The sequence below is a fragment of the Gadus chalcogrammus genome, chromosome 15 (assembly GCF_026213295.1).
Source record: "Gadus chalcogrammus isolate NIFS_2021 chromosome 15, NIFS_Gcha_1.0, whole genome shotgun sequence".
Taxonomy (NCBI): Eukaryota; Metazoa; Chordata; class Actinopteri; order Gadiformes; family Gadidae; genus Gadus; species Gadus chalcogrammus.
Window position 1 is genome coordinate 20,494,377 of NC_079426.1, and position 25,342 is coordinate 20,519,718.

Here is a 25,342-nt window from a genome sequence, read left to right on the forward strand (position 1 = left end):
TATGTGCATTGTAACTCAAATAGACTTAACCTTGTCCTGTGCACAGCAGCTAAAGTGTCTCCTGGCATTTCAACGTTTTTCGATATCATAAACAGCTTGCATAACTTTATGACTGGGGCGCACAGACATGTCAAATTTCTGGAAATTCAAAAGCAGATACGACCAGGGCAAAAATCACTGGAGCTGGAGAGATCCTGTGATGTGAGGTGGAGCTCATGGTCAAATGCAGTCAGTAAGGCGTTGACGCCTTACTGACTGCTGACACCTATTGTGGAGACCCTCACCACATTCTCCGAAAGTTCTGGCCAAACAAAACTTGAAACTGACTCCCAACTGCACCAAATGCAAACGAAAAAGTTGTTGTTTCTGCTTGTCACATTCAACCAGTTATTTGAAGTCAGCGACTACGCCACTAAGAGCTTGCAATCTTCCACACTATCAGTTACAGATTGTACTGATCTGATCGAAGGGCTCAAGGACAGCAGCACACAATTCAGGAATGAAAATTATGCATTTGATAAAGTAATGGCACTGACAGATGAGTTGATGAAGAAACATGAGTTTGTGCGCTGGGATAACAGTGGATCACGCAAGTGATTTGTATTTTCATTTCAATTTGAATATAGCATATATATACTTAAGCAATATCACACGAGAGTGAGTGCGTTGTATCAGCACGGCTGTGATTGTGCCGAAGATAATCACAGCCGTGCTGATATTCACTACAACAGCACGACCTTGAGTGTGATATTGCTTTTATACAACAGTTCTACAAGCACCCTTAATTAGTTAACATTTGTTTGTTTATTTAATGATTTATTTGGCACCGCCAACACAAATGGATCCGCGACTGGGAAAGCAACACACACACTAGCTAGCAGAACATAAACAGCGGAGAAATACAAGTATAGTTAAAAGTCCCGGTGCTGTTATACTTGGTCGGAAATACATTTAATGTAAAATATTAACGATTAATCGACTAATTGATCGTTAATTCTCCCGACGATCGACTAAGACAACTTAATCGAATGCCCATCCCTACTATGGAGAGACTCTTTTCATCTGTCTATCTGATAAAAACAGGCACCAGGGCAACAATGTTGACAGATAGACTGAACTCTTTGTCCCTGCTTTCATTTGAAAGGGAATTGACTGATTCACTGGAATATCAAGAAATTCTTGCTGTGTTCAGCACAAAACCCCGCCGTCTCCTGCTGTAACAATCCCCAAATCCCACAAGCAAGTTTCAATTGAATTGTGTGCATGTGTGATTATTTATCACACACCTCTTTGTTATTTGGATAACCGTTCTGCTGTTGGTGTTATGGCGCATAACACGTAAGGTTCTCTGACTTATTATTATCTCAGGTTATCTCAGCCATGGTTGAGAAGGAATTGGGGAATGGAACTTTGGCTTTGACTCCCTGAAGTACATGAACCGCGACGTGGAGGAGAAAGGGATTGTTGCATTTTAGGTCCGCCCATTTTGACACAGGCCTATAGTGAGTAGTGAGTGATTTTCATTCTAGCTGTTCATCGAATAAAAAACCTTGAGGAAAGCTTTGAGCAAAGCCCGCTGCCCAGGCAGTGGTGCCTCGGCGCTGCCCGCTGCTGAGGTGGTGGTCCCTTGGCAGCGGGCAGCGAGGCTCCGGCGGTCAACAATCGTGGGCAACAAACCCTTTCTCCTCCATGTCATGGTTCAGTCTACTTCAGATTGATGAGGAAGTGGAAGAACCAAAGACGTCGGAGAACCCGACGCAGTCGTTTGAGATTCATAATATCATCTGGAGGCACACACATCTTTTGGCCGTGATAATATGTATTATATGATATAGATATCTGCATAATATGATATTGTTTAGATTTAGAGCTCCAGGAATGTAACGCAAGTGTTGTACACTTCTTTGTTATTTGGATAACTGTTCTGATGTTGGGGTTATGGAGCATAACACGTCAGACTCTGAAGTCTCTGGTATTTCCACAACCAAACTCGTAGGGGGGTTATCGCAGCCATTTTTGAGAAGGAATTGGGGGAAAGGAACCTTGGCTTTGACTCCCTGAAGTACATGAACCGCGACATGGCGGAGAAAGGGATTGTTGCCTGCAATTGTCTCCCGCTAGAGCACAGCTGCCCGCTGCTTGTTGCCCGCTGCTTGCTGCCTGCTGCCGAGGCGCTGCGCGCTACCAAGGCGGTGCACCCTCGGCAGCGGGCAGCGAGGTTCTCCGGTGGTCAACAATCCCTTTCTCCGCCATGTCGCGGTCCAGTCTACTTCAGATTGATGTGGAAGTGGAAGAACCAGAGACGTCGGAGAAGCCAACGCAGTTGTTTGTGATTCATAATATCGTCTGGAGGAGCACACAGCTTTTGGCCGTGATAATATATATTAGATGATATAAATATCTGGGTATAATATGATATTATTTAGATTTCTAGACTAATTACGGAACCCGGCCGAAGGCTGTGTGCGCCTTGCCACTGCGATACATCCACTGTAAACAGAGCGCATGGTACCGTTGTCGCAAGCTGCTCAGGGCCACACCCCCAGCCTCCTCCTTGACCCGTCTCTCTCCTCCTCATTTGCATTAAAGCTACAGACGTGTTTGGGGAAAGCTCAATGTACGACTGGCTCATAGTGGCTGTAATTCTGCACCACGGCTGAATTTCGGGAACGTCTTCAAATACTGTGTTAGGGGCCCACTAATATCTATATTAGGGATGGGCATGAGGAATCGATTACTCGAGTACTCCTCGTTACAAATGAACTCGGTTGGTGGACAGGCAAACTCGAGTTTGCATATACACACACAAACAAAGTTTTCTAAAGCAAATGTATACATTTTCTGTGCGGCGCCACTAACGCATGCCTTGAAAAGGCAAATGAAATGTATCAAATTTCTGTGTGGCGCGTGCCGTGCCGTGTTCAGGCACGCCAGAATTCAAAAAGTTAAGAGATGGCGGTTAAAGCCAAAAAGCAGCGAAGAATGGAAATACTTTAAAGAAATAGGAGATCATAAGGTGGAATGTAAAATATGCCAAGCGGAATCGAGCTACCAGAGTACCTCAAGTATTATGCGGCAACATATGCTCCTGAAACACAACGATGAGTTCGGGAAAGCAGACCCGCAGCAACCAACTGTGTTGACTATTTTCACCGCTGTAAGACGCAGCTGTAATCCCGGCCGTGTAGAGAAGATCACAACGCTGAGTATTTCCATAGTCCATTGGCTTCCGTTTTATTTGCAGCTTTAAATTATTTGCAATGGATAGGCTTGATGACTTTTGAACCTCTGCACTGAAGCCTAGCCAACTGCACACAATAACCAGTGTTACGGAAGTAAAGTTTGAGCGCAAACTAGCTGTTTCAGGCACTTATTAAGTGGCGTTCTCGCTGGGTGCGAAGACTCCTCCTGGCTCGGGAGTTTGAATTTTCTAGTTAAGCAGACGTAGAACCTGTATACAAACGTCCTATAACAGTCTAAAACAAAGGGAAAAGTCACTGTACATTTAAAAAATGCACTGTACCAGAGGCGCTGGAGGTGGAAGACACCAGAGGATAATATGTGAGTAGGAAAAAGATAGGGGCAGGGAGGGTAGGGGAGGAGAGATGGGCTGATTGTAGCGGAGAGAGAGGGAGGGAGGTACTGGGGGAGTTACCTGAGGGAACAATCCATCCTTCTCCTATCTGTCATCCATTCTTTTTTTGGAGAATAAACTTGGCGAGTGAAAACAGGAAGTTGTGGCCTACCGTGTGACTCAAATACCCCCCCCTGCCCCCCCTCTCCCCCTCCTCACCCTCTATTCTGAGACACATTCAGCCTTTCTCCAGCTTTCTTTGGTCCATGGAGAGGTGGCCGCTGAACCACGGCCCACAAAGGAACCAGCCCTGTCTCTCTCCAAACTAGAGGTGCAGCTCACCACGACAGTGTGGATTATATGAAAGAAAAGGACAACATACAGAGTGGAATGCAATCCACTGAGGATAAGGGATGTGAATAACTCAAATTTTTCATGGTCGAATAATCGGCTGGGTGGTATGAACGAATAATCGATTATTCGATGTGTGCCGACATTCAAAAAGGCAGCCATGGATCAGCTGCAAGAAATCACTTAGTATCTTAAACGCAAAACAACCGCTACCTGCTAAGTAGCTCCAGTCCAATTGTCTGTTCAGCCCTCAAAACGAAGGCTGGTAAATTGTGAAAAATGCATTAAAGGGGTAGTTCGGAATTTTGGACATAGGGCCTGATTCCGAAGTGAGCATTGGTATTCTATATCACTGGAGACAGTTTTCAACACATTTCATTCAGTCCTTCTAGTTGCAGAGTTCGCTCGTGCTAGGCTAGCGCACGTCAACGGGCAATGCTAGCCTGCTATTAAAAACAGTCTTACCCACTCCACAGTACACCCGAGGTAAATCAATTATAACGCCAGACTATAGATTGAAATGTCTGTGTTGATAGAATAATGTTAGAAATAAAACTAACCTTGCATCGCATGAATCATCGAGGGACTACTTTCTCAGCAGAAGCGGAATTCTACTATGCGCTGGTTAGGTTTGTAACCGAATCACGACAGAAGAACGTAAACAGAGAAGCGTGGGACAGAAGCGCAATTGAACGACTAGGCAACATGATGGTTCAGTGTGCTTTAAGAAATTGTAGAAATAAACGGTACAGATGGGTTCCACAAAGTTTCCACCAATTTCCAGTGCGAGATCCAGAAAGGACTCAACTGTGGCTTGTTGCTGCTGGCTTTGACATCAAAACACCGGCTCGTACATGTACGGTTCGTTGGATACAACAAATTCCTCATAATCGTCTTCAAAAGCAGATGCATCGCTAACTCCTCCAAACGTGGCCATATCTTGTTAATTTAATACACTTGTAGAATTCCTTCGTTCACTGTACTCTGCGTTTGTAGCAATGACAGCGGCAGGTAACCTAGGTATCAGTCCGCCGCTGCCGTAGCCTACGTACAGGAATATAAACACTGCTGCTGAGACCCCGCAATTCCCTCAAAATGCAATGCAATGCAAGGTTGGTTTTATTTCTAACATTATTCTATAAACAGACATTTAGATGTATAGTCTGTCGTTATAATTGATTTACCTCGGGTGTACTGTGGAGTGGGTAAGACTGTTTTTAATAGCAGGCTAGCATTGCCCGTTGACGTGCGCTAGCCTAGCACGAGCGAACTCTGCAACTAGAAGGACTGAATGAAATGTGTTGAAAACTGTCTCCAGTGATATAGAATACCAATGCTCACTTCGGAATCAGGCCCTATGTCCAAAATTCCGAACTACCCCTTTAAACTGTAATCCGAAAACACCGTTATATGCTATAGTCCCTACAGTATCTGTGGTATAAAGGCTGAATCGCGACGGTCTATGCTTTCAACATAAAGAGTACGTATTTATCATTTGAAATTCGTCCCAGCCTTTATACCACAGATACTATAGGGTCTATAGCATATAACTGAGTTTTCTGATTACAGTTTAATGCCTACCAGTAAGATGACAACATCGCTAATTAAAACCGCAACTGCAAATTAACCGCACGGAGATAACTGCAAATTAACCGCACGGAGATAACCACGGCAACCGGTCAAACTAATTTTCTTATGGCGATCATTCTGCGCGCACATCCGCCGTGTTGATAAACAAATAATCCCCCTATAAATGAATGGGCTTCATTTATTTTCTATGGCAAGTGACCGTGGTATAAGCGGGATAATGCTCTTGGACACCTGTCCAACATTAGTTCCGTCTGTTAATTCTTGTTTATTTGAATGGGAAAAAATGTTAACGGTCCAAATGTTAAAAATCGACTTTGACCGATCAGGAACGAATAATCAAATATTCTGACCAATCCCTACTGAGGATCACAGCAATCAGTACCAATGTGTGCAAGGTGCTTGTTTTTTAAAAGCAATAGAAGTCACATTTTGGATATCATTAAGAAGAATGACTTTCATGCTGATTTTCTTTGACTGTCAGCATGGGAGATCTCTTTAGAGCTGTTTCTCGACAGATAATTTGTCTTTCGTTAGTAAGAGGCCTATGTTCTGTCAGATCGGAGTGGAATCATCTCTAAATCAACAAGGCCCACCACACTCGTTCCACTGTTGCAACACAGCATGCCACTCACTTACAGCCTAGTTATGGGTAGAAATGTTTGAATACACAGCCAATAACCATCTGGTAGGACACAAGAAGCAAGGCTATTGCAGTTTTTGGTAATTGCCACGTTAATAAAAATAATGAAAAATTTGCCTTGCCACGAATTATCTAGCCCAATCTTTTTCAAAGATGAAAATATAAATGGACACAGACGGACAAACAGAAAAATATAGTTGTTTAGGTGTCAGCCTTAAAACCAAAGCTTAAAAGCCTGCATCTAACGGCTCAATGCTTCAGTGTTTGACTTGTGACGCCCAAACAGTTACATTACATTTTATTCATGGGTGGAAAATTGTAACAAACCCCAAGACTTTACGACCCAGTGACAAAGTGACAGTGATAAAATGATGCCTAATGAAGTGAGTAGAGGTGACTCTTTCCACTGTGACCCAGATTCTGCACCACAAAGCCAAACCAGCCCGTTGTAGACAGCACTTGGAGTGAAATTGTTTCCAAACAGGCGAAAAAAAACCACAACCTTGTTTTCAAAATGGCACCTGTGGCAACATCTCTCTTTCCTCTTACAACAATATGTTTGTATAAAATATTGAAGAAATTGGATGATAAAGAGGGAACAACAGATAAGTCAAAGTTAGCAAAACATTGCCGAGTCATATTGCCGAGTTTGGAAGAGGAAGTTTTGCACGGTGCCAAGCTAGAGCTGTCATGACACGTGCTCCAGTTTTTTGGTCCATTCTTAGTTGGTTAAATTGACCGATTTGCCGATTTGCTAAGCCAATAAAAAACAACCAAAAATACAAAGCAGATGAAAGAAATGGACAGTAGCAAATTCAATGAATTGCCATTTCCTTACCAGTGAATCATCCAAATGTTGGGTGAAATGGGGAAAAGGGGTGAGGTCACAGTTCAAACTACTAGGGTCAGGCTGTGTCACGGTAAGAAGCCATAGGGTTGTTTAGATATCCTACTAGCTTCCATCAGCACATGAGCTTTGATACGCCTAATAGATATTTGTGTGTCTGAGGTTTGTTTGCTCTGAGCCTGAGCTGCTCCTAATCATGTCTTTATGTAGGTGAAACACACACACACACACACACACACACACACACACACACACACACACACACACACACACACACACACACACACACACACCACACACACACACACAAACACAGACAAGGTAGCATAGCATGGTGGCTTGCTTGTATACACAGTGATTATTTTGCTCTCTTAGGGTGCACTCATACTAGGCCATCTGGCCGTGGCCGTTTTCACCCCTAACCGTACTCAAATCTGGCAGTGTGAGTGTGGCCAGTCTGGCCAGGCCAGGCCAACTTGGCCACTTGGGAGAGGTGTGCTGCTGCGGTACGGGCCGCCGTGGTACAGATGCTGATGAGCCGACACGCGCACACGCACGGCTACGCAACCTGAGCTGGATGACGTATAGTCCATGCGACGACCATGGACATAATAATGGCGACGAGCCTTCTTTCCCATTGAACGGTAAACATGGCGTCAAGCGGTTCAACTGTTGGTTCACGTTGGTCCCATAGAGAAGTCGAGTGTCTGTCAAAGTGCGAACTGTGTTCTCTGTGTTGTTGTCCATTGTTGTTAAAACTCTGACTGGCAGCAGACTTTATTTATTATTATTACCCTCCCCCCAATGCCAAGAAGAAGGGGAAGCCAAGATCAATTGAACTGATTTGTTATGATCCAGATATTTCTCATATTGTCTTACTATCAGGTGAAGATGATGCACCAATACACCCTTTTCACAGAGGGGTCATCGTAGCACATAGCCTGGTCCTACCAGACTCTCATACTTCATTTCATTTGCACAGAGAATCTGGACCTACTCAATTTACAAAAGTTAACTCACTTGAAGGCGGGTGTCTGTGGAAGTTTAAAACTATTGGATCTGCCCAGTGCCACTCTGGATCAAGCCCCCAGGAACAGTGCATACTTCCGCAATCCACCAGTGCTCAGCGGCCATGCTGAGTATTGCAGCTGTTTAAGCGGGCTGTGGACGGGTCCCTCGATTCATAGAGCCCAGAAGTAGATATCTCCGTTCACTCCAATACAAGTGGGGAACAGGAATGCGTATCCGCAAAAAATGTCTGGATAACAATCGAAGGCTCATAATTATCTTTATGCCATGTCCTTTCAAAACGCCACCTCAAGCGTTTTGTTAGCCGTTTTCTCTAATTATTTTTTTGCTGGAGAAGGAGGGGTGTGCAGCTGAAAAGAGTCGTAGTGAAACAAATGTTGTTTCGACCTGGCATCCGAGAGGGCCTAGTTCAGAACTCCTTTAACGTGTCCGATTTTGGTTCAGCTGCTGCTCATAACTCTCACGGTCCTCTGCTTGCGATCATTGTGATTCACCATATTGATCCATCTATTCAAAAGATCCACAGACAAAGAACAGGTGCATTACGGTATAATTTTATATTATTGTTAATAGTCTAATTAACACATCAGTAGCGTTGGTATTACATTTTTCATTTGCTTGTTTAGCTATGTATGACAGTTAACAATGTTGGTATATTACAATGTTTGTAGGCCACTCCAACTTCGTTGCTGGTTGAAATGTAACCATTTATTTGTACATAAGTTATTGATTGCATTTTTCGTAAATAGTTAGTTGGAAGGAATCTGTTTCTTAAGCAGTGTGACACTTGGAGCTTGCATGACGGAGCACAAGTTGGCACAAAACAATCAAAATGATGGGGCTGGCACCATCATATCTGTGTTATTTATTGCACCCACACATAATAGGTCCCTGGGTACACCAGCTGATGGGTCTGTGTATATATTGGGCATTTGATTCTCGTTTCAGAAACAGAAATATTTTAAAAAACGAGTGGTAATTATGATTTCTGTTTTAACATTCAAAAAGGTAGGCACGCATACAAGGTGCTTTTCTTATAAAGTCAAAAAGGGCCAAACTAATCTAAAATAATAATTATTAAACATTAGAGAATCATCAGGGGATTAGTAACCTGTACTTCCATGGTCGGTAAACATGCGACTGCGATCGCTCAGACCTCTCGCTTATGATGCTACAATGTTAACAATGCTAAAAAACAAGAATATTTCTGCATCCGGTACGTCATGAAGTAGGGCGTGGCTAGGGACCCATGATGTGGAAGCATATCTCTCCTTGATGTTGCCCTGCGCCATTTAGCAGTTTACATAGGAATGAATGGGCGCCATTTTGGAATCCGTTGTCCATTTTATAATATGTCCATGAGAAAACCCACTAACATACCGCAGACCCATACGTAGTACTGAAGGGAAATTAAAATTGAGCGGAAATACTAAGGCGGGCCCAGCCAGGCTACGCAGCCCACAGAGCAAGGGCGCAATGATGGATAATCTACATCTACCATCTCTGGACATCAGGGGATCACTGATGATGCCAAAGGTGTTACCTCATTCAAACTCTGTTTGCGTGTGTACGTGTAGGGTTATAATCAATGTTTTAACACAAGTAATACATAACACTGTTCTACGTCATAATAAAACTGACTGGTGCTTCGACCTTCTCTGTCCTGTCATGATTGGAGAAAAAAAGACAAATATATTTATCTATGACACCATCTGTATAGATAACATTTTAGGATCATGGGACATTACTAATACTGCTTCTAATTTGTATTGCTAAAAGCAAATACATACTGTTAATGTAAATACCATTGACTTTTTGATTGCAAGTTGGGTAAAGAAAGACGCACATCTTTTTCCTTTTTTTCTTCAATTCATAATTACTTATTATGTTATGAATGTTCATAATCATAATTGTATGTTTCTATGCCAGATAATGGATATATTCCTATTAAGCTGGTGCTACTGACCCATGGGTAGAAGGGGAACACACACACACACAGACATACACATACCGGCACACTTGTTCCCCGACTTAGCCAGCCATTCAAATGAAGCCGGCTTGTTTCAACACTCTTTATTGTCTCTAAGTCATCATCCCTCCTTGCCCGCCTACTGCCTGTCTTGTATTGAGTCAGAAACATTATTTTCTGGAACACTGTGTGGTTCTATACTCTTCCCTCCTCCCACCTATTACATTTTGTTTGATGACAAGTTCTAACAAGGCTACTGGCTCCACTAAGTATACTGCGGTAATGTTCAGGGGAGTGTGTGAATTCTTGACAACTCAATGAGGAAATATCCGTGGTCTAGGTTTGTACCAAGCCAGCGTGTGAGAATCGTTGATGACTTCCAAGCAGAACCATTTTGACACAATGTAACACTATAGTTAAGAAGGCCTGCAGAGTCAAAATATAAAATGCATTTCCTCTGGTAGGTGCTATCTGTGGCAAAAAGCCTTAAGTGTCTGTCTGTCTGTCTGGGTTGGTGTGTGTGTTTGTGTGTGTGTGTATTCATCTGTGTACAGTAGCCTATGTTTATGCTTATGCTCCACAGCAGGTCTGAACAGGGCCTATCAAAGCATTCCCACGACCAGAGCCATACCTGCCTAGCCAGTCACACGATAGCCAATCAAAACAAAGTTTACACAAACCGGTTCACAAAATCCTCAAATTATGAACTGTCTCACTCCTCATTCATATTTCACAAATGTATTTAATTCATATTGCAGTTTTCCAAGCATTAATGACAACATGACAAACTGCATCCTTAAATAAACCAACTACCCATTACTTTGACCTTGCATCCACTGCGGGATACCGCTTGCTGTTAGCTACGGGCCTAGTTGATAAGTATCCTGCCAACTGTGCATTGATTGCCAAAGCGACACATGACCGTTATGTCATGTATGCAAACTGTGAAGCGAGTCAAGTCTAGAGAACCTTGTTAGAACAGATAATGCAGCTAAACGGCATTTGCTCTTAACCATCACTCTTATTCACTCTCAATATTTTGGAAACAGTTATGTCCTCGCCCCTGAGTGATCTTGAGAAAACGACGATGTCCGTTGTCCGTATCCGTTTGTGGCATTGAAAAACGTGTGCGAAAAACACGTTAATGTTTGGAAAACTTTGAAAATCTTTGTTTCAGACACCCCAAGTTCAAATTACACCAAATGTGGTGCACATGCACTATGCTTAACTGTAGAATAACTTGGTTAATGCTTATTTCATTAACTAAGTATTAATTAAGCATTCATTCATGTAACCTTATTGTAAAATGTAAAGTTATTCCTTCTTAATAGCAACAATGCAGCCTTACTAATAGCCTTATTGTGCTGACTTACAGGGTGATAAAAAATCATGAAAAGTTAAGAGATGGAAGGAAGAAAGGAGCTAAAAGGAAGGCTGAAAAGTTATGAATGGGCACAAGACGGGCCAAATGAACAAGAGGCTGGAAACAGGGTTAAAGAGACGATGATGTCATAGTCTGCCTTGAATCTGACACTCAGCTTAAGGATCAGGAAGCAAGATACTGCATCCCGGGATTGAATCAAAAAGGAGTAATTCAATCCACACAATCGTCACATTGTGACTGCCATCAGGGCAAAGTCTTAGTCTTGGTCTAAGACTGATCACATAGGCAGCAGTTTGCCACTAATAGTATGAGTTACTGTTTTATATAATATTAAAGATTATTGTTATTATTAATGCATAAATTATAATCATATGACTGTGTACTGTGCGAAGACCTCTCTGTGAAAAGGGTCTATTGGTGCATCATCTTCACCTGGTACTGACAGTATGAGAAATAACAGGTTCAAAACAAATCTGTTCAATTTATCCTTCTTGGCAATGGGCAGAGGCTAGGTGAGGGAGCATAATAATCATTTGGTATGTATACACAAGCAAGCCCCCATGCTATGCTACCAGCTACCACCAAAGCTACCCAGCCGACAGCCAGGGGTCTAGCTTGAGAGTTACAGGTTTTTCCCAGACTGCAAACTTAGATATAATGCATATTCTGTTCATGCCATCTTGATGATGCCCTGAGTACCTCATAATCATTATATATCACTATGATATGTAGGGTAAATGGTAATGCTTTTATGGTATACAGCACAAATAGTTAAACTGCTTGCATTCATCCATCCAAGTATACTCTGAACTGAACATACTAAACAATGTCCTGGCTGGCTTGATCGTGTTGGCATTTTATTTAATTTAGTTGGAGAATAACACATTTTTCAAACTGCCTACAATAAACACAATACACAATCACACAATGTCTCCCTAATAAGACTGTTACACCCTTCAGCCAGTGGTGAGCTCTTATGACAAGCACGCGTGTGTGTGGTGAGCTCGCGCTCTCTCTCTCTCTCTCTCTCTCTCTCTCTCTCTCTCTCTCTCTCTCTCTCTCTCTCTCTCTCTCTCTCTCTCTTTCTCTCTCTCATTCTATTTACCTACCCTTTTCCTCCTAATGGCCTCATTAATAATACACTCAAACACACTGGACAGAAGCTGCTTCTATACTGTCCAGGTGTATGTGTGCGCCTATATAAACATTCTGTGAGCCCCACCTCACCACTCTCCTCCTGTTTGCAAACCTGGTTTATCCCACAAGAGCACAATACTCACACACCAAAGGCAGTGATATCTACACACTGTGTGTATGTGTGTGTGTGTGTGTGTGTGTGTGTGTGTGTGTGTGTGTGTGTGTGTGTGTGTGTGTGTGTGTGTGTGTGTGTGTGTTTGCGTGTGCGTGCTGAGCGTGTGTGTGTGTGTGTGTGTATTTGTGTGTGCTCACACTTATTTACAGGTGCGAGTTTGGGCACATGCAGATAAAAACTACTGAATGACGGATTACAAGGCTGTAATCCCTCATCATCATTTGGGAATTCCTTTTCACATAAATGTTATAGGCTATAATAAAAAAGACTGATGGAATATAATATAATAATATAAATGTCATAGTTTAACTATGCGGAGGCCTGCCACAGTTATGTATGGGGTATCTGCCAATGCCTGTCAAATGTGGACACCTTCTTGCTTACCCAGTCTTCGAAGTGTTTGCTCCCATTGTGCAGGATGTCTTCAAACTGTATTGTACAATTGGCCACGAAGTCGTCATAACCAATGGGCGCGTCGTGGAAAACCGACAGCTCTATTTTCCTCCCCTCGCAGACCTCGGTCTTGAACTCGTCGTTCCACGCCGGGCTGTTGGTCTTCTGCTTGGTGGACGTCTGGCCCACTCTGGAGTCGTCCACGTTCAGAGCGATATAGGTGTCCAACATGAACGTCTGCGTCTTAGGACCAACGGCATGTCGCAGGGACCAAGCTGTAGGTTTGAGGTCCAACGCCTCCCGGATCTTGATCTTCAGTAACCCATTAAAAACCACCATGGTAGTTCAGATGAAACAACACAACACGGTTGTTTAGTTAACAATATAAAAAAATCCGCCTGTTTCAATCCACCGGCAAGGAGTAGAAGGAGGAGGAGGAGAATATGGATGTGTGATGCAACTGGTGCGCTTGGAGCGGATCGTGTCCTTTGCTCTCCTAGGCCAAGGTATGAATAGCACGACTGTTCCGACCGCCGGTCCTCTGCAGGCTCACTGTATATTCCTTCCAGCTGAATGGACAGCAGAGCGTGAGATCCTCTGGCTCACTCAATCCGACACCACAGCTGGATAAGAGAACGGCATAAAGTAAACAAACACAATAAGTTAGGCGATTTGCTCTGATTTGCTATGCAAGTGTCCTTCAACGATGTGCACTGACAAGATATGCGACGTGGGGCTTTATTCATATTCCATACAGCCCGATCAAGCTCGCGTCCGCCCATCCACAACAACAGTGGAGACGCAGCGACGTGCAGCCCACCGCCTCTGGAGGACTTGGAGAAAACGAATCGCAGGAAGCAGACACGTCCATTGGGTCCAAATACCAACAGCTTCATACACTAAATCCTTTATATGACGGACAATAGGACCAGGCTACGATTGCTTTAGGGGGCTTTTACCTCCGAGAAATCAAAGCCAGTCCGTTATGTCTGGTCGCAGGCTGTGTGGGAGGCTCCGGCCGCCTCCTCAGCCGTGGGACATCTGGAATGTCTCGCCGAGCTGCACGAACGGGACCCGGGATCCAACAGGAGCAACACCCCGCTGCTGTGATGGCTTACTGGCTTCTTATATTTTAATCTATCGTCTCTCCTCGGTGTCTCTATGTGTCCCCTGTTGCGGCTGGAGCTTTGACTTCCTGTGTGTGCTGTGGATCTACCTCCTCTTTGCTCTGCCTCCCCCTACAGAGCTCCCTCTCTCTCTCTCGCTCTGGACGACGGTGCAGGAAATGCGCAAAACACGTCAGTTTGGCTGTGAGGCTGGCAGGGCTGAAACAGGCTTGTGACAGACGGGATGTGTGTGTGTGTGTGTGTGTGTGTGTGTGTGTGTGTGTGTGTGTGTGTGTGTGTGTGTGTGTGTGTGTGTGTGTGTGTAGGGGGGGGGGTCAGGCGGAGTTTGTCCACACACACCTGGTCACGGGACTGTTATCTTGGATGCAGCCCTATAATGCATTACAGATGAGCCATTATTAGAGATCCCCGCGTCGTTATCTATTGCGGCTAGCTACTTTATATATTTAATATTTCTTATGCGTACACCCGGGTTGCTAGAGAAAAATGCGACACACAAACTTAATTCGATTTCACTCAACTACGAGTCAAATGTCCAACTTGATTAAATAATGGGGTTCTAACGGGGACGGAGCGGAATGCATGGAGGAGATATGTGTGGTATGCGCGGAATGCCAATAAACGCTCTGCTATTAATTCTGCGTCGACAGTCAGCCGCTTGTCCAGGGCTCCGGCACGCACATAACAGGCTGTATTTGCGTGCATCCGGGCCCATTGTACATATTTATTAACATTATTATATGGAGAGTAATTAGACAATGAATTAAAATGCATTTTTTTTCGCTGCTTCATGAACAATTTTGGTCGATCTATATATTATATTAAGGCATTGAAAACATACAACACAACTCTTTGCACTCTTTGTAAATGGGAAGAGCACTGCATTCAAACTTAAATCAATGTATCCACAGTCATTAACAACGGTCAGCCCACACAAAGTACTGTGAGTGGTCCTTGCCTTTTGCTGCCCCCGTCTGGTGATTATTGTTAATGGTAACAACAAGAGTGCTACACTATTATACTAATTACTAATACTACTACTATTAATACTACTACTATCATTATTATTATTGATAATAATAATAATAATAATAATAAACCACATATATTATAATAATAAAAAACATGGAAATAGTTCCATCCATGAAAACAACTCATCAAGTATTACAACAATATATTGATGGTACAGTTTTTGGGGAGTCCAGAGCCCTGTTTCAGGTAGCTGGTTTTGAGGCAACCCCGAGTTTGTTCGCTCTGAGTTAGTGGAAACTCTGGGTTTTCCGTTTCAGGTAGCAGGTTCAGGGCAACCGAGAGTTAGTTGCTGCGGCAACATACGCCGTGGGTCTAACCTGCTCGGGAGGTGGTTAGACCTACTCTGAGTTTGTTGTCTATAAGGCTGAAGGCAGCTCTCCGACAGAAGGAAGTGGCATGTCCTTTTCTACGAGAGCCTGTGGACGTAGAGGCTGCGATCCTCAGAAGGAATCTCTTATCTGAGGAACGATTATTAAGACCCCGGTTGGATATTGTCGCGTCAGACTAGGTCTGCAGCGTTTTGGTTTGAATTCACAGGAAAAATGCAGGTGTGTGCGTCTGTGGGTGCGTGTGTGTGTGTGTGTGTGTTTGTGGGTGTCGCGTCACAGAGGTCTGCAGCGGGTTGTTTAAATCCACAGGGAAAATGCACGGGAAAAATTAAAAACAGAAAAATTAAATAGAAAAAATAGGTGGTGTGTTAGCCGCGGTAAATGAGAGTTTATTAAGATTAAGAGAAGCGCGAGTCAACTAATGAGTGTCAGCTGTCCGCGGTTCTACTGATTTGGTTGTGCTGCATTCAGCTCACAGGTGCTTATTTATCTGGTTGGCGTTTAGTTGGTGAGACACACTGGTGAGAGTAACACGGAAATTAAACTGTGCTTGCTCTCAGTTTGGAAAAAGTGCTGTGCAGGAACGTAACGCTGAAAATTGGAGAGGCTGCCGGTAAGCGCTTGACTCGTTTGGTTGGATTTGTGGCGTATACGGTCGGCATGTTTGGAGCTTGGCGTTTGCACTGATTGTCACCATTGTAGTGTTTTAATGTTGGTTAAAAACGGGACGAAAGCTTAATGGCCTGGGCGCATTGCATCTGAGACTTTGCAGTCTATTAATTGTGGTCCCAGTGAAATAGCTGTAACTCTTTTAACCACGCATCTCCAGTTGCGCACGGGCGCTTCATATTTCATAGTGGGGTTGCTCATGTTCAATCTAATGTATACTCACTTTGCACAGGATTATAACATATTTGCACATTTCATCCATGTATTTGCATTTTGCTCATTTATTGCATTTTGCACATTTTCAAGTGACAACTAACTACTGCTCTGTGTATCTTCATGTCTGTTTATCTTAGGTTTTTTACCTAAGGGCTAAGGACTAAGGGCTAACCGTTGCAAACCTTTGGACTTGTGCTCTATATTCTAAATAAAAAGAAAAAAAAGAGGAAAGACCAAAAACGGAAACAACTGTTGTCTGTCCAGTCCTTGAGTGAAACCCAGTGCCTTCAGAACTCCTTCAGTGTAACATCCTTTTCGAGTTGGGGAAAAACACAGTGCTTAAAACCAACCAAACAAAACTGAAAAACTCACCAAAAAACCAAAACAAAACCGTACAACTTGACAGATATACTTTATTTTCCTGATAATTTTCTTCACGAGCGCTATCGTTTATTTAGACCACCTTCTCAGCCCCCATGTTAACTGTCAAACGCACCGGGGGCATGCTTTAAGTTTATTTTTTAATTTTTTATCGCAATTAACGCATGTGCAGAATGATCCGCCCCGTGCATCCCACCCGCTCTGTACTATACAGTCACTTCAACGTTGTGGCTTTCCCATGATCAGAGTAGCTGACTAAGCACGGACCTATAACTGCTGCAAGTCAAGAAACTCATTTTAAGAATGCAAGGCAGAAAAGTCCCTGGTACTGCTTTTAACCAGATGCTGTTCTTCTCTAAATGCAAATGCTCAGCATTTCGTCTGCATTGTTCACTGAAGTAAAACCCTTTGAGTAAACTGTTCAACAAAATAACTTGTCCCACCACAGCCCGTGTTCTAATAAAGACAATCTACTTATGAGGATTTTTTTATTTCCTGAAAGCACAAAAAAAAAAAGTCATTTATATTGGGTATGTTTTTAGAGCAGGGAACAGTATCCCAGTTTGCACCTCACCCACTTATAACTTATGTTCCAAAATTTGGATCTCCAAAGCATCCTTTTGCATCTTTTGAATTGTTACAATTGCATGGAGGTTGGTGAGGGCATCTGGTTCAAGTAGGGCGATGACGCCATCAGTAACTGGAAGAAGATTATTAGACAGTGCAATTATTACTTGAGCCAGAATATTGCCCCATCTAATTTGCAACGCGCTGGGTTGCGTGTACATATTTAATTATTTTGAATAACCAACCTCTTATACTGTAAAGGCACTTCTATCCTGGGGGGTGGGGGGGATCAGAGGAGCTCCCCCCAGGGATGCCCTCAGCCACAGGACGCATACTCTGTTGGCTGAGGGCCATCTCCTCAGCCTCTGAGGGCTGCAGGTGGTGGACCCCCTCCAGTCTGCCGGGCCTCTGCATTTTTTCGATTTGCTAACATGGAGGAAAATGTTTCCCTAATATTCAGTAAGCGCTATTTTGAAGACACATATATTTATAATGCATTTTGCCTAGGTGTAGCCTTCTAATATATCTAAATCCTATTAAATATTGGCAGTGTTGGGGTGGCTGGGAAATTACATTTACTGCTTAAAGGCACCCAGTGCAACTTTATGTAAACATTCAATGAAAAATAAACATTCAATTTCTAGTCTTTTTTAAACGTAGTAAGGCGTTGTTATCGATTTTGTATCAGTTCTCACCACACAACGACGTCTCATCTTTGCTGCTTGAATGTCGGTATGTAATGGTATGGAGTTATTGAAACTTACTACGTGTAAAAAAGACTAGAAATTTAATGTTTATTTTTAAGCCTCGAAAGTTGCACTGGGTGCCTTTTAAATATAGTATACAAATATATAATACATGTTGAACATAGCTGTTAAATTAGGTAGAGCAGGCAAAACAGCACAATTGATTTGATTTCAATTAAACATTAGTTTACCTGTTTAAACTATATTTTTGTACTTCATTTGCTGCCAAGTCCTCGTGGGGCAACTCGGGGTTGCGTAAATTGACACACACACACACACACACACACACACACACACACACACTCACACTCACACACAATTTACATAGGCTATTGAATAAGTGGAAGATATTAAACTTTCCTCTTATTTTATTTTATTTTACTAATTTATTTGACTCATGCATTGACTTGTTCAGCTATTTCCTGCCAAGCTCTCTCGCGCTCTCGCTGCCGCGGCGGTATTGCTTTTTTTTTGTTAAAATGGGTAACTGCTCGGCATACACGTTCATTCGAATTTCCAATGTGTGTAAGTGGATCTACGCTTTTGGTCCATGTTTGAACATGTTATCAGAGATCCATTGATGATGGCTCTTCATAGTCACAGGCACGCCCTCAACCCAGAGTGAACATACTCAGAGTTGATTAACCCAACGCTGATCATCTGTTTCTGAAACCGAAAACCCAGAGTTGCTTTTCAACCCTGAACTCTGAGTCAACCAACTCAAAGCGCAGGATTAAACTCAGAGTATGTTAAACCAGCTACCTGAAACAGGCCTCAGGAACATGTCTCTTTATTGTTGTTCTGATTTGAACCCCAGGGCAGCTGCTCAGCATACGATCCTCAGACAGAAACACACAGCCATCACAGCTTCTCTCTCCCACACGCACTCACGCCCAAACGAACATAGCCTACATACATACTGTGGCAACCCGCCACGTTGAGTGAACCAACTCCTCCCAAACAGGACACCATTTTGTTAGGAAAAGCCAAAAAAAGGCATGTTTATTCCAAAACATAAAAGTCTCTCAAAACACAAATAACGTAAAACCTGGGATGAATCAACAGTCCCTTCCTTCGTGGGTGGAATCCCGTCACCCACGAGGACCGGTCTCTCCGTGCTGGAGCTCCAGGGCTGGGCGAGACCCGAATCAGTGGAGCGGGCTATTTAAGCCCTGTTTCTCCACTTCTTCCTCAGGTGCTCTGAATATCCTTAATTGGCCTGGGCCGGGTTGCCACACTCCTCCACCCTTTGCTGAAGCCTCGGGTGGCCTTTCGGAGGTGGCAGCGGTCCGGCGCGCAGCATGGCTGCTTCTGCTGCCGGCGTGGCTCGTTTCGCGGCCTCGTCTCCCACGGCCTCGTCTCTGGCGGCATCGTCTCTGCTGCGTCGGCCCCGGCTGCGTCGGCTCCGGCTGCGTGATGGTCTGGTTTGGGGGTGGCTTGAGGTGGGCGCTCCCACCCAAAATGGCCCGTAGCTCGGTCGAGTTGCCCGCATCCTCCACCATATTTGGCAACCCGCCACGTTGAGCGAACCAACTCCTCCCAAACAGGACACCATTTCGTTAGGAAAAGCCAAAAAAAGGCATGTTTATTCCTAAACATAAAAGTCTCTCAAAACACAAATAACGTAAAACCTGGGATGAATCAACGGTCCCTTCCTTCGTGGGTGGAATCCCGTCACCCACGAGGACCGGTCTCTCCGTGCTGGAGCTCCAGGGCTGGGAGAGCCCCGAATGAGTGGAGAAGCGGGCTATTTAAGCCCTGCTTCTCCACTTCTTCCTCAGGTGCTCTGAATATCCTTAATTGGTCTGGGCCGGGTTGCCACCATCCATCCATCCATCCATCCATCCATCCATCCATCCATCCATCCATCCATACAGTGGCAACCCCGATCGTCGGCGGCTGAGATTCCCGAAGGAGACGGACCAAATAGGGTGTGGGTCAACGGTTTTTATTGCGTGTAACCACTTAAAAAAGGTAAAACAAAAGACAACGAAAGTTCTTCCACTTATGGGGTAAAAAGGGGGAGGGATCTCCAGGTCCGGTCCGTCGGTGAGGTCAGCATGGCTCCCGCTCCCGGCTTCTCCCGCTCCCTCTCAGCACGAGCCACATGGCTGAGAGAGCCCCGCATGAGTGGAGAAGCAGGCTATTTAAGCTGCTTCTCCACCGGTTCCTCAGGTGCTCCTCATCTTCTTAATTGGCAACGGCCGGGTTGCCACAATACATACATACATACATACATACATACATACATACATACATACATACATACATACAAATAAATAGGCTCACACTCAATGTTTGGGGGGTGAGCTTGACTGTTATAGGCTAGCACACCACCTTCAAATCATTTTTGCCTCACTTGGTCAGAACATCTCCGATCTCTTTTTGCTCTTTTCTGATTGTGTTCCCAGCTCTGTTCATGCACATTGACTGAACCCCACAGGAAGGGGGATTTACCCAGGATATTGTCCTGGCCCTGCTTTGTTACAGTCTTCCAGTGGATGGGACCAGTATACCAGCATACACCCCAGTTTATTTGTATATCAGTACATCAGACTACAGTAAGTTGATTTATTTATTTAAACTCGAAAATGTATTGAGGGCAAAGCTCTCATTTGCAATGATGTCAAGTGAATACATTGGAATACAAAGTACAAGGGAAATATAAAGGATACATAGATTTAGGAATTTAACAAAAATAACAGGATAAAAAAAATGTAAGACAAAAGAAAACGGACAATTAAAACATATAGATAATAACAAACAAATGGAAATAAAACAATTACATGAATGACACGGGCGGTCCTTGAGCAATGTCTTAAAAAGGTTAACCAAAGTACCTAGCTCATGCTGCAGGGTACTCCAGGCTGATGGGGCATACAAACTAAAAGCAGTTTTCCCTAGCTCAGTACGGACTTGAGGGATATTTAATGACAACCTGCCAGCCCGTGTCTGGTACGGGCTTGAATAGCAGTCAATCAATGATGCGATATAGGCAAGAAGTTTCCATAATAATGCTTTATAAATAAATAAAAACTAATGCAAATCACGCCTTGCGGATAGAGAAATCCATCCAACTTTTTCATATAGAGTACAATGTTGGGTATTGTGGCTTCCTCCGTTATGAATCTAAGGGCTGGATGGTAAGCTGCATCCAGGGCCTTGAGAGACGTGGCAGATGCATGTCTATAAACCACATCTCAGTAATCCAGCGCAGAGAGGACAACTGCCTTTATAATCCTTTTCCTACAGAAAATTGTGAAATTACACATGTTCCTAAATAAAAAGCTTATCTTCTGTCTTGATCTGGCCACCAAGTTATCAATATGTAAATTAAAAGTAAGCTTTTCATCAAGCCAAATCCTTAAGTATACCAGCATATCAGTAGGCCAGTATCAAGTATATCACAATATCGGTATTTCAGTAAACCAGTATACAGCATGTTGGTAAAAATATATTGGATATGGATAATATGAAGGAGAGAATGATACCTTTAATGATTCCAGAGCCGGCCCTACCTATAGATTAGATTAGATTAGATTAGATTAGGCTTTATTGATCCTTTTGGGATGACTCCCTCAAGGAAATTTATGTTGTCCAGTAGAAACACAACAGAATATTAAATTATATACAATGTAAGATAAACAATAAGTTATAAAAAGTAAACAAAACAGTAAACAGTAAACAATAAACTCTTAGCTAATATAGAAAGTAGAGATAATTATAGAAGTAGGATTCAAGTAAAATAAAATAAGATAAATGTAGAGAACTGTATAGAGGATAAATATAAACACATATATATATATATATATATATACACAAAAAAACACAAACACATGGCTGTATACGGCATCGTGGATAAATATCATATCATATAGGCTACGTTTACACGATGACGGTCTGAACAGAAGACGCAAAAGTGGTGTCGCGTATTCACTTTTTATTCCGCGTTTAGACGAGCGTTTTCGGGAGGAAATCTGCGTGCATACGGTGACGCAAAAGTGTGTGGAATTCGACTGGGTATGCATGTCAGGCGGCTAGGTGGTGCTGTGATACACTATCAAACAACACCGCCATGTCTGAGCGCATGCGTAGAATCTTCCTTCTTCTCTTATCCGTGCCGCAAAAACCAAAAAGATCCTTCTCTGTGCATTAATTCTATCTGTACATATCCTGTACATTTCGTGATAAGACTCCTGTACGCTTGTTAGAGCTGCCAGAGCAGCTTGAAGGTCCGACGCATGGAAATAATCTGACATGTTTGTTTATTTCCTTGTACTGGCACATGTTTGTGACGTAAACGCGTACGCGACGTGAGCAGATCTGAGCAGTGTTTTGCATCTTGGCAGTGTAGACGGAAACGCTACGGCGGAGCGTATTCAACTTTTCCACTCTGGAGGGTGGTTCAGATTTATGCGTTTTCATGGCCCAAAAACGCCGTCACCGTCTTAACGAAAGGCACTTCCGATTAAATATTTTCTCGTTTTTACCCGCAAGCGTCCCCGTGTAGGCTAAACGGGGCCATAGTGGATAAATAAAATGACGGTGAGCAAGGGGTGGCTGACAGTTAAATTAAATAAATTAGCAGTTCAAATTAAGCGGTGGAACAGGTTATATCTCTCCTCTTTACTCTATTACTTACTCGATTACTATACGCGAACTAGGCGGCTGCTTGGTAGTCCAGTAGTCGAAAAATTCACCTTCAACTATCACCATGAAAATTACTGAGTTGATTACTTACATTAAGGCAAGGCAAGGCAACTTTATTTATATAGCACTTTTCATACACAAGGCCGACTCAAAGTGCTTTACATATAAACATTGTCATACAATAAAATAAAATAATAGATAAGTATTAAGAAAATAAAAAAATGTATTGCATGTTTTTTGCAATTGTTTGTTAACATGGGCAAACGGGGCATAATGTAATCACGCATGTGCTAATTTGCATAAATAAGCTACAAAGCCGAAGTTCCTTTCCCCCAATTCCTTCTCAACCACGGCTGAGATAACCCCCGCTACGAGTCTCGTGGAAATATCAGAGACGCCAGAGAGTCCGACGTACACACACACACACACACACACACACGGTCGTAGCTCATTGTTTCATTGGCGGGCTAAATTCTCTGGGCGGGCAAGGCAGAAAAAGGGAAGGTAACTTGGCCCATTATGACGATATATTTATAATAATAATAATAATAATAATAATACATTCAATTTAGAGGCGCCTTTCAAGACAACCAAGGTCACCTTACAGAGCATATAGTCTGTGATCTGTGCTTGGTTTTATTTAGATTCATTATTGAAAACATCTGTTCGCACAGATAGGTGCTCCCAAACATGGAGAGAACACGGGCAGCATGAAGTCGAAGCTGTGGCATCTCACCAGGGGGCAGTAGACGGTAAAAGTCCTCGATTGCGGCATCCTGGAACTTTGCTCTTAGGCCACTGTCGCTTTGAAGCTCGATCAACTCCAGCTGAAGGTGATGGGGCACACTGCTGACATCGGTGGTGAAAGGACTGGCAAAGATGGCAAAGCCCGACTGCTGTGCTTTGAAGTCAGAGAAGCGCCGATCAAATTCATCCATTAACCGGCTCAGTTTGGTAGCCAACTTGGCACATGAAAAAACACCGGGAACTGAGGCAGAGATGTTCTGACAAGCAGAAAAGTGGGCAAGATTGTCCTGTTCCACTTGGCACTTCCATAAGTCAAGTTTACGCTGGAAACATTGGATCATGTCGGACATCTGCGTCATGACATGGTTGCGTCCCTGCAGCTTCTTATTCAGTTGGGCGAGATGCTCACTTATGTCACATAACATAGCAAAATCACATAGCCAGTTTGGATCCGACAGTTCAGCCAAGGGTTTTCCTTTACTCTGTATGAAAACAGCAATGTCTTCCCTCAGCTCAAAAAATCGTTTGAGGAAGTTGCTCCTACTCAGCCACCGCACTTCTGTATGGTACGGGACGTCTCCGTGCTCCGAGCCCATCTCCTGCAAGAACAGCTGGAACTGCCGGTGATTCAGGCCACGCGCCCGAATGAAGTTCACTGTTTTCGTGACTGTGGTCATTATATTATCCATCCCCAGCACCTTCCCACACAAAGCTTCTTGGTGGATAATGCAATGATAACTTATCAGAGGCGTGTGACAGTTACTTTTTTGCATTTTCTCCTTCATTAGTCCAACCAAGCCCGTTTTTACTCCACACATTGCAGGTGCACCATCTGTAGTTAATCCCACCAATTTTTCCCAGGGCAATCCAGTTTTACTCACAGACTTCTCCACCGCTTCATTAATATCCCGTCCAGTTGTGGTCCCATGCATGGCAGCTACATCCAAGAGCTCCTCGGTGACAGAGAGGTCCGACTTCACGCCTCTAATAAAAATGGAAAAGCTATGCCGTGTCCCTGTTGTCTGTGCTTTCATCAACAGCTAATGAAAAAGCTGTGTAACTGCGTGACTCTTCCGCCAGCTGATCTGCTAGGTTTCCTGCTAGCTCCTTGACTCGGTCCGCAATGGTGTTTCTTGACAAACTCACATTTTTAAAAGCCTGCATCTGGTCGGGGCACACCTGCTCACATACCTTCAGCATACACTGCTTCACAAAGGCACCCTCTGAAAAAGACTTGGAAGTGCGGGCGATTTCTTCAGCTACAATAAAGCTAGCTTTCACAGCCGCATCGTTTTTGGCTGTGGCTTTTGTGAACAAATTCTGTTGCGATCGCAGGTTGCCTTTTAACTCTTTAACTATCGCTTGTTTTTCTTGAAGGCTAACTTTAGCATACTTGGCTCCGTGTTTGGTTTCATAATGCCGACGTAGATTGTACTCTTTGATGACCGACACCGACTCAGAACACAAAAGACATACCGGTTTTTCTCCTTGTAGCACAAACATATATTTGCCTTCCCATCTTTCATGAAACAACCTTCCATCTGCGTCAACCTTTCGCTTCCTGGACATTTTGGGATCATGTGTGGATATTTCTCATGGATATTTCTGCTCAATCTCACTTGTCGCATTAATTAAACACTGATGTGGACACAGCGATCTAGTGGCAGAATGCCGTCACTTCGCGGGTAAAATATAAAATAAATAAAACAACCTTTTTTTTTAACGACGAATCAAGCACTCGCGCGGGAGACTCGCGCGGGAGACTCGCGCGGGAGACTCTCGCGGGCCA

General features: G+C 43.5%; 1 protein-coding gene, 1 long non-coding RNA gene and 1 pseudogene across 4 annotated transcripts in view; all 3 read right to left on the minus strand.

The window, feature by feature from the left end:
• Nucleotides 1-14,418, minus strand: part of LOC130405243 (protein kinase C epsilon type-like) — a 78,394-nt gene extending 63,976 nt beyond the window's left edge. The window contains exons 1-2 of one of the 3 annotated variants that reach the window (XM_056610295.1): nucleotides 14,049-14,418; nucleotides 13,081-13,712 (exon numbers count right to left, since the gene is read on the minus strand). In XM_056610295.1, the coding sequence (XP_056466270.1) occupies nucleotides 13,081-13,428 (348 nt within the window). In that variant the 5' untranslated portion in view covers nucleotides 13,429-13,712; nucleotides 14,049-14,418. Of the gene's footprint in view, nucleotides 1-13,080 lie in introns of all 3 variants that reach the window. The other 2 variants (XM_056610297.1, XM_056610296.1) reach the window with 2 other exon arrangements.
• A 1,855-nt stretch (nucleotides 14,419-16,273) lies between these two features.
• LOC130404732 (uncharacterized) lies at nucleotides 16,274-18,440 on the minus strand. The gene is made up of 3 exons (XR_008904259.1): nucleotides 18,348-18,440; nucleotides 17,656-17,836; nucleotides 16,274-17,543 (listed from the first exon to the last, which is right to left on the minus strand). It is a non-coding gene; the product is annotated as an uncharacterized LOC130404732 (long non-coding RNA).
• Nucleotides 18,441-23,402: 4,962 nt separating this feature from the next.
• Nucleotides 23,403-25,255, minus strand: LOC130404224 (general transcription factor II-I repeat domain-containing protein 2-like; annotated as a pseudogene).
• Nucleotides 25,256-25,342: the final 87 nt, after the last annotated feature.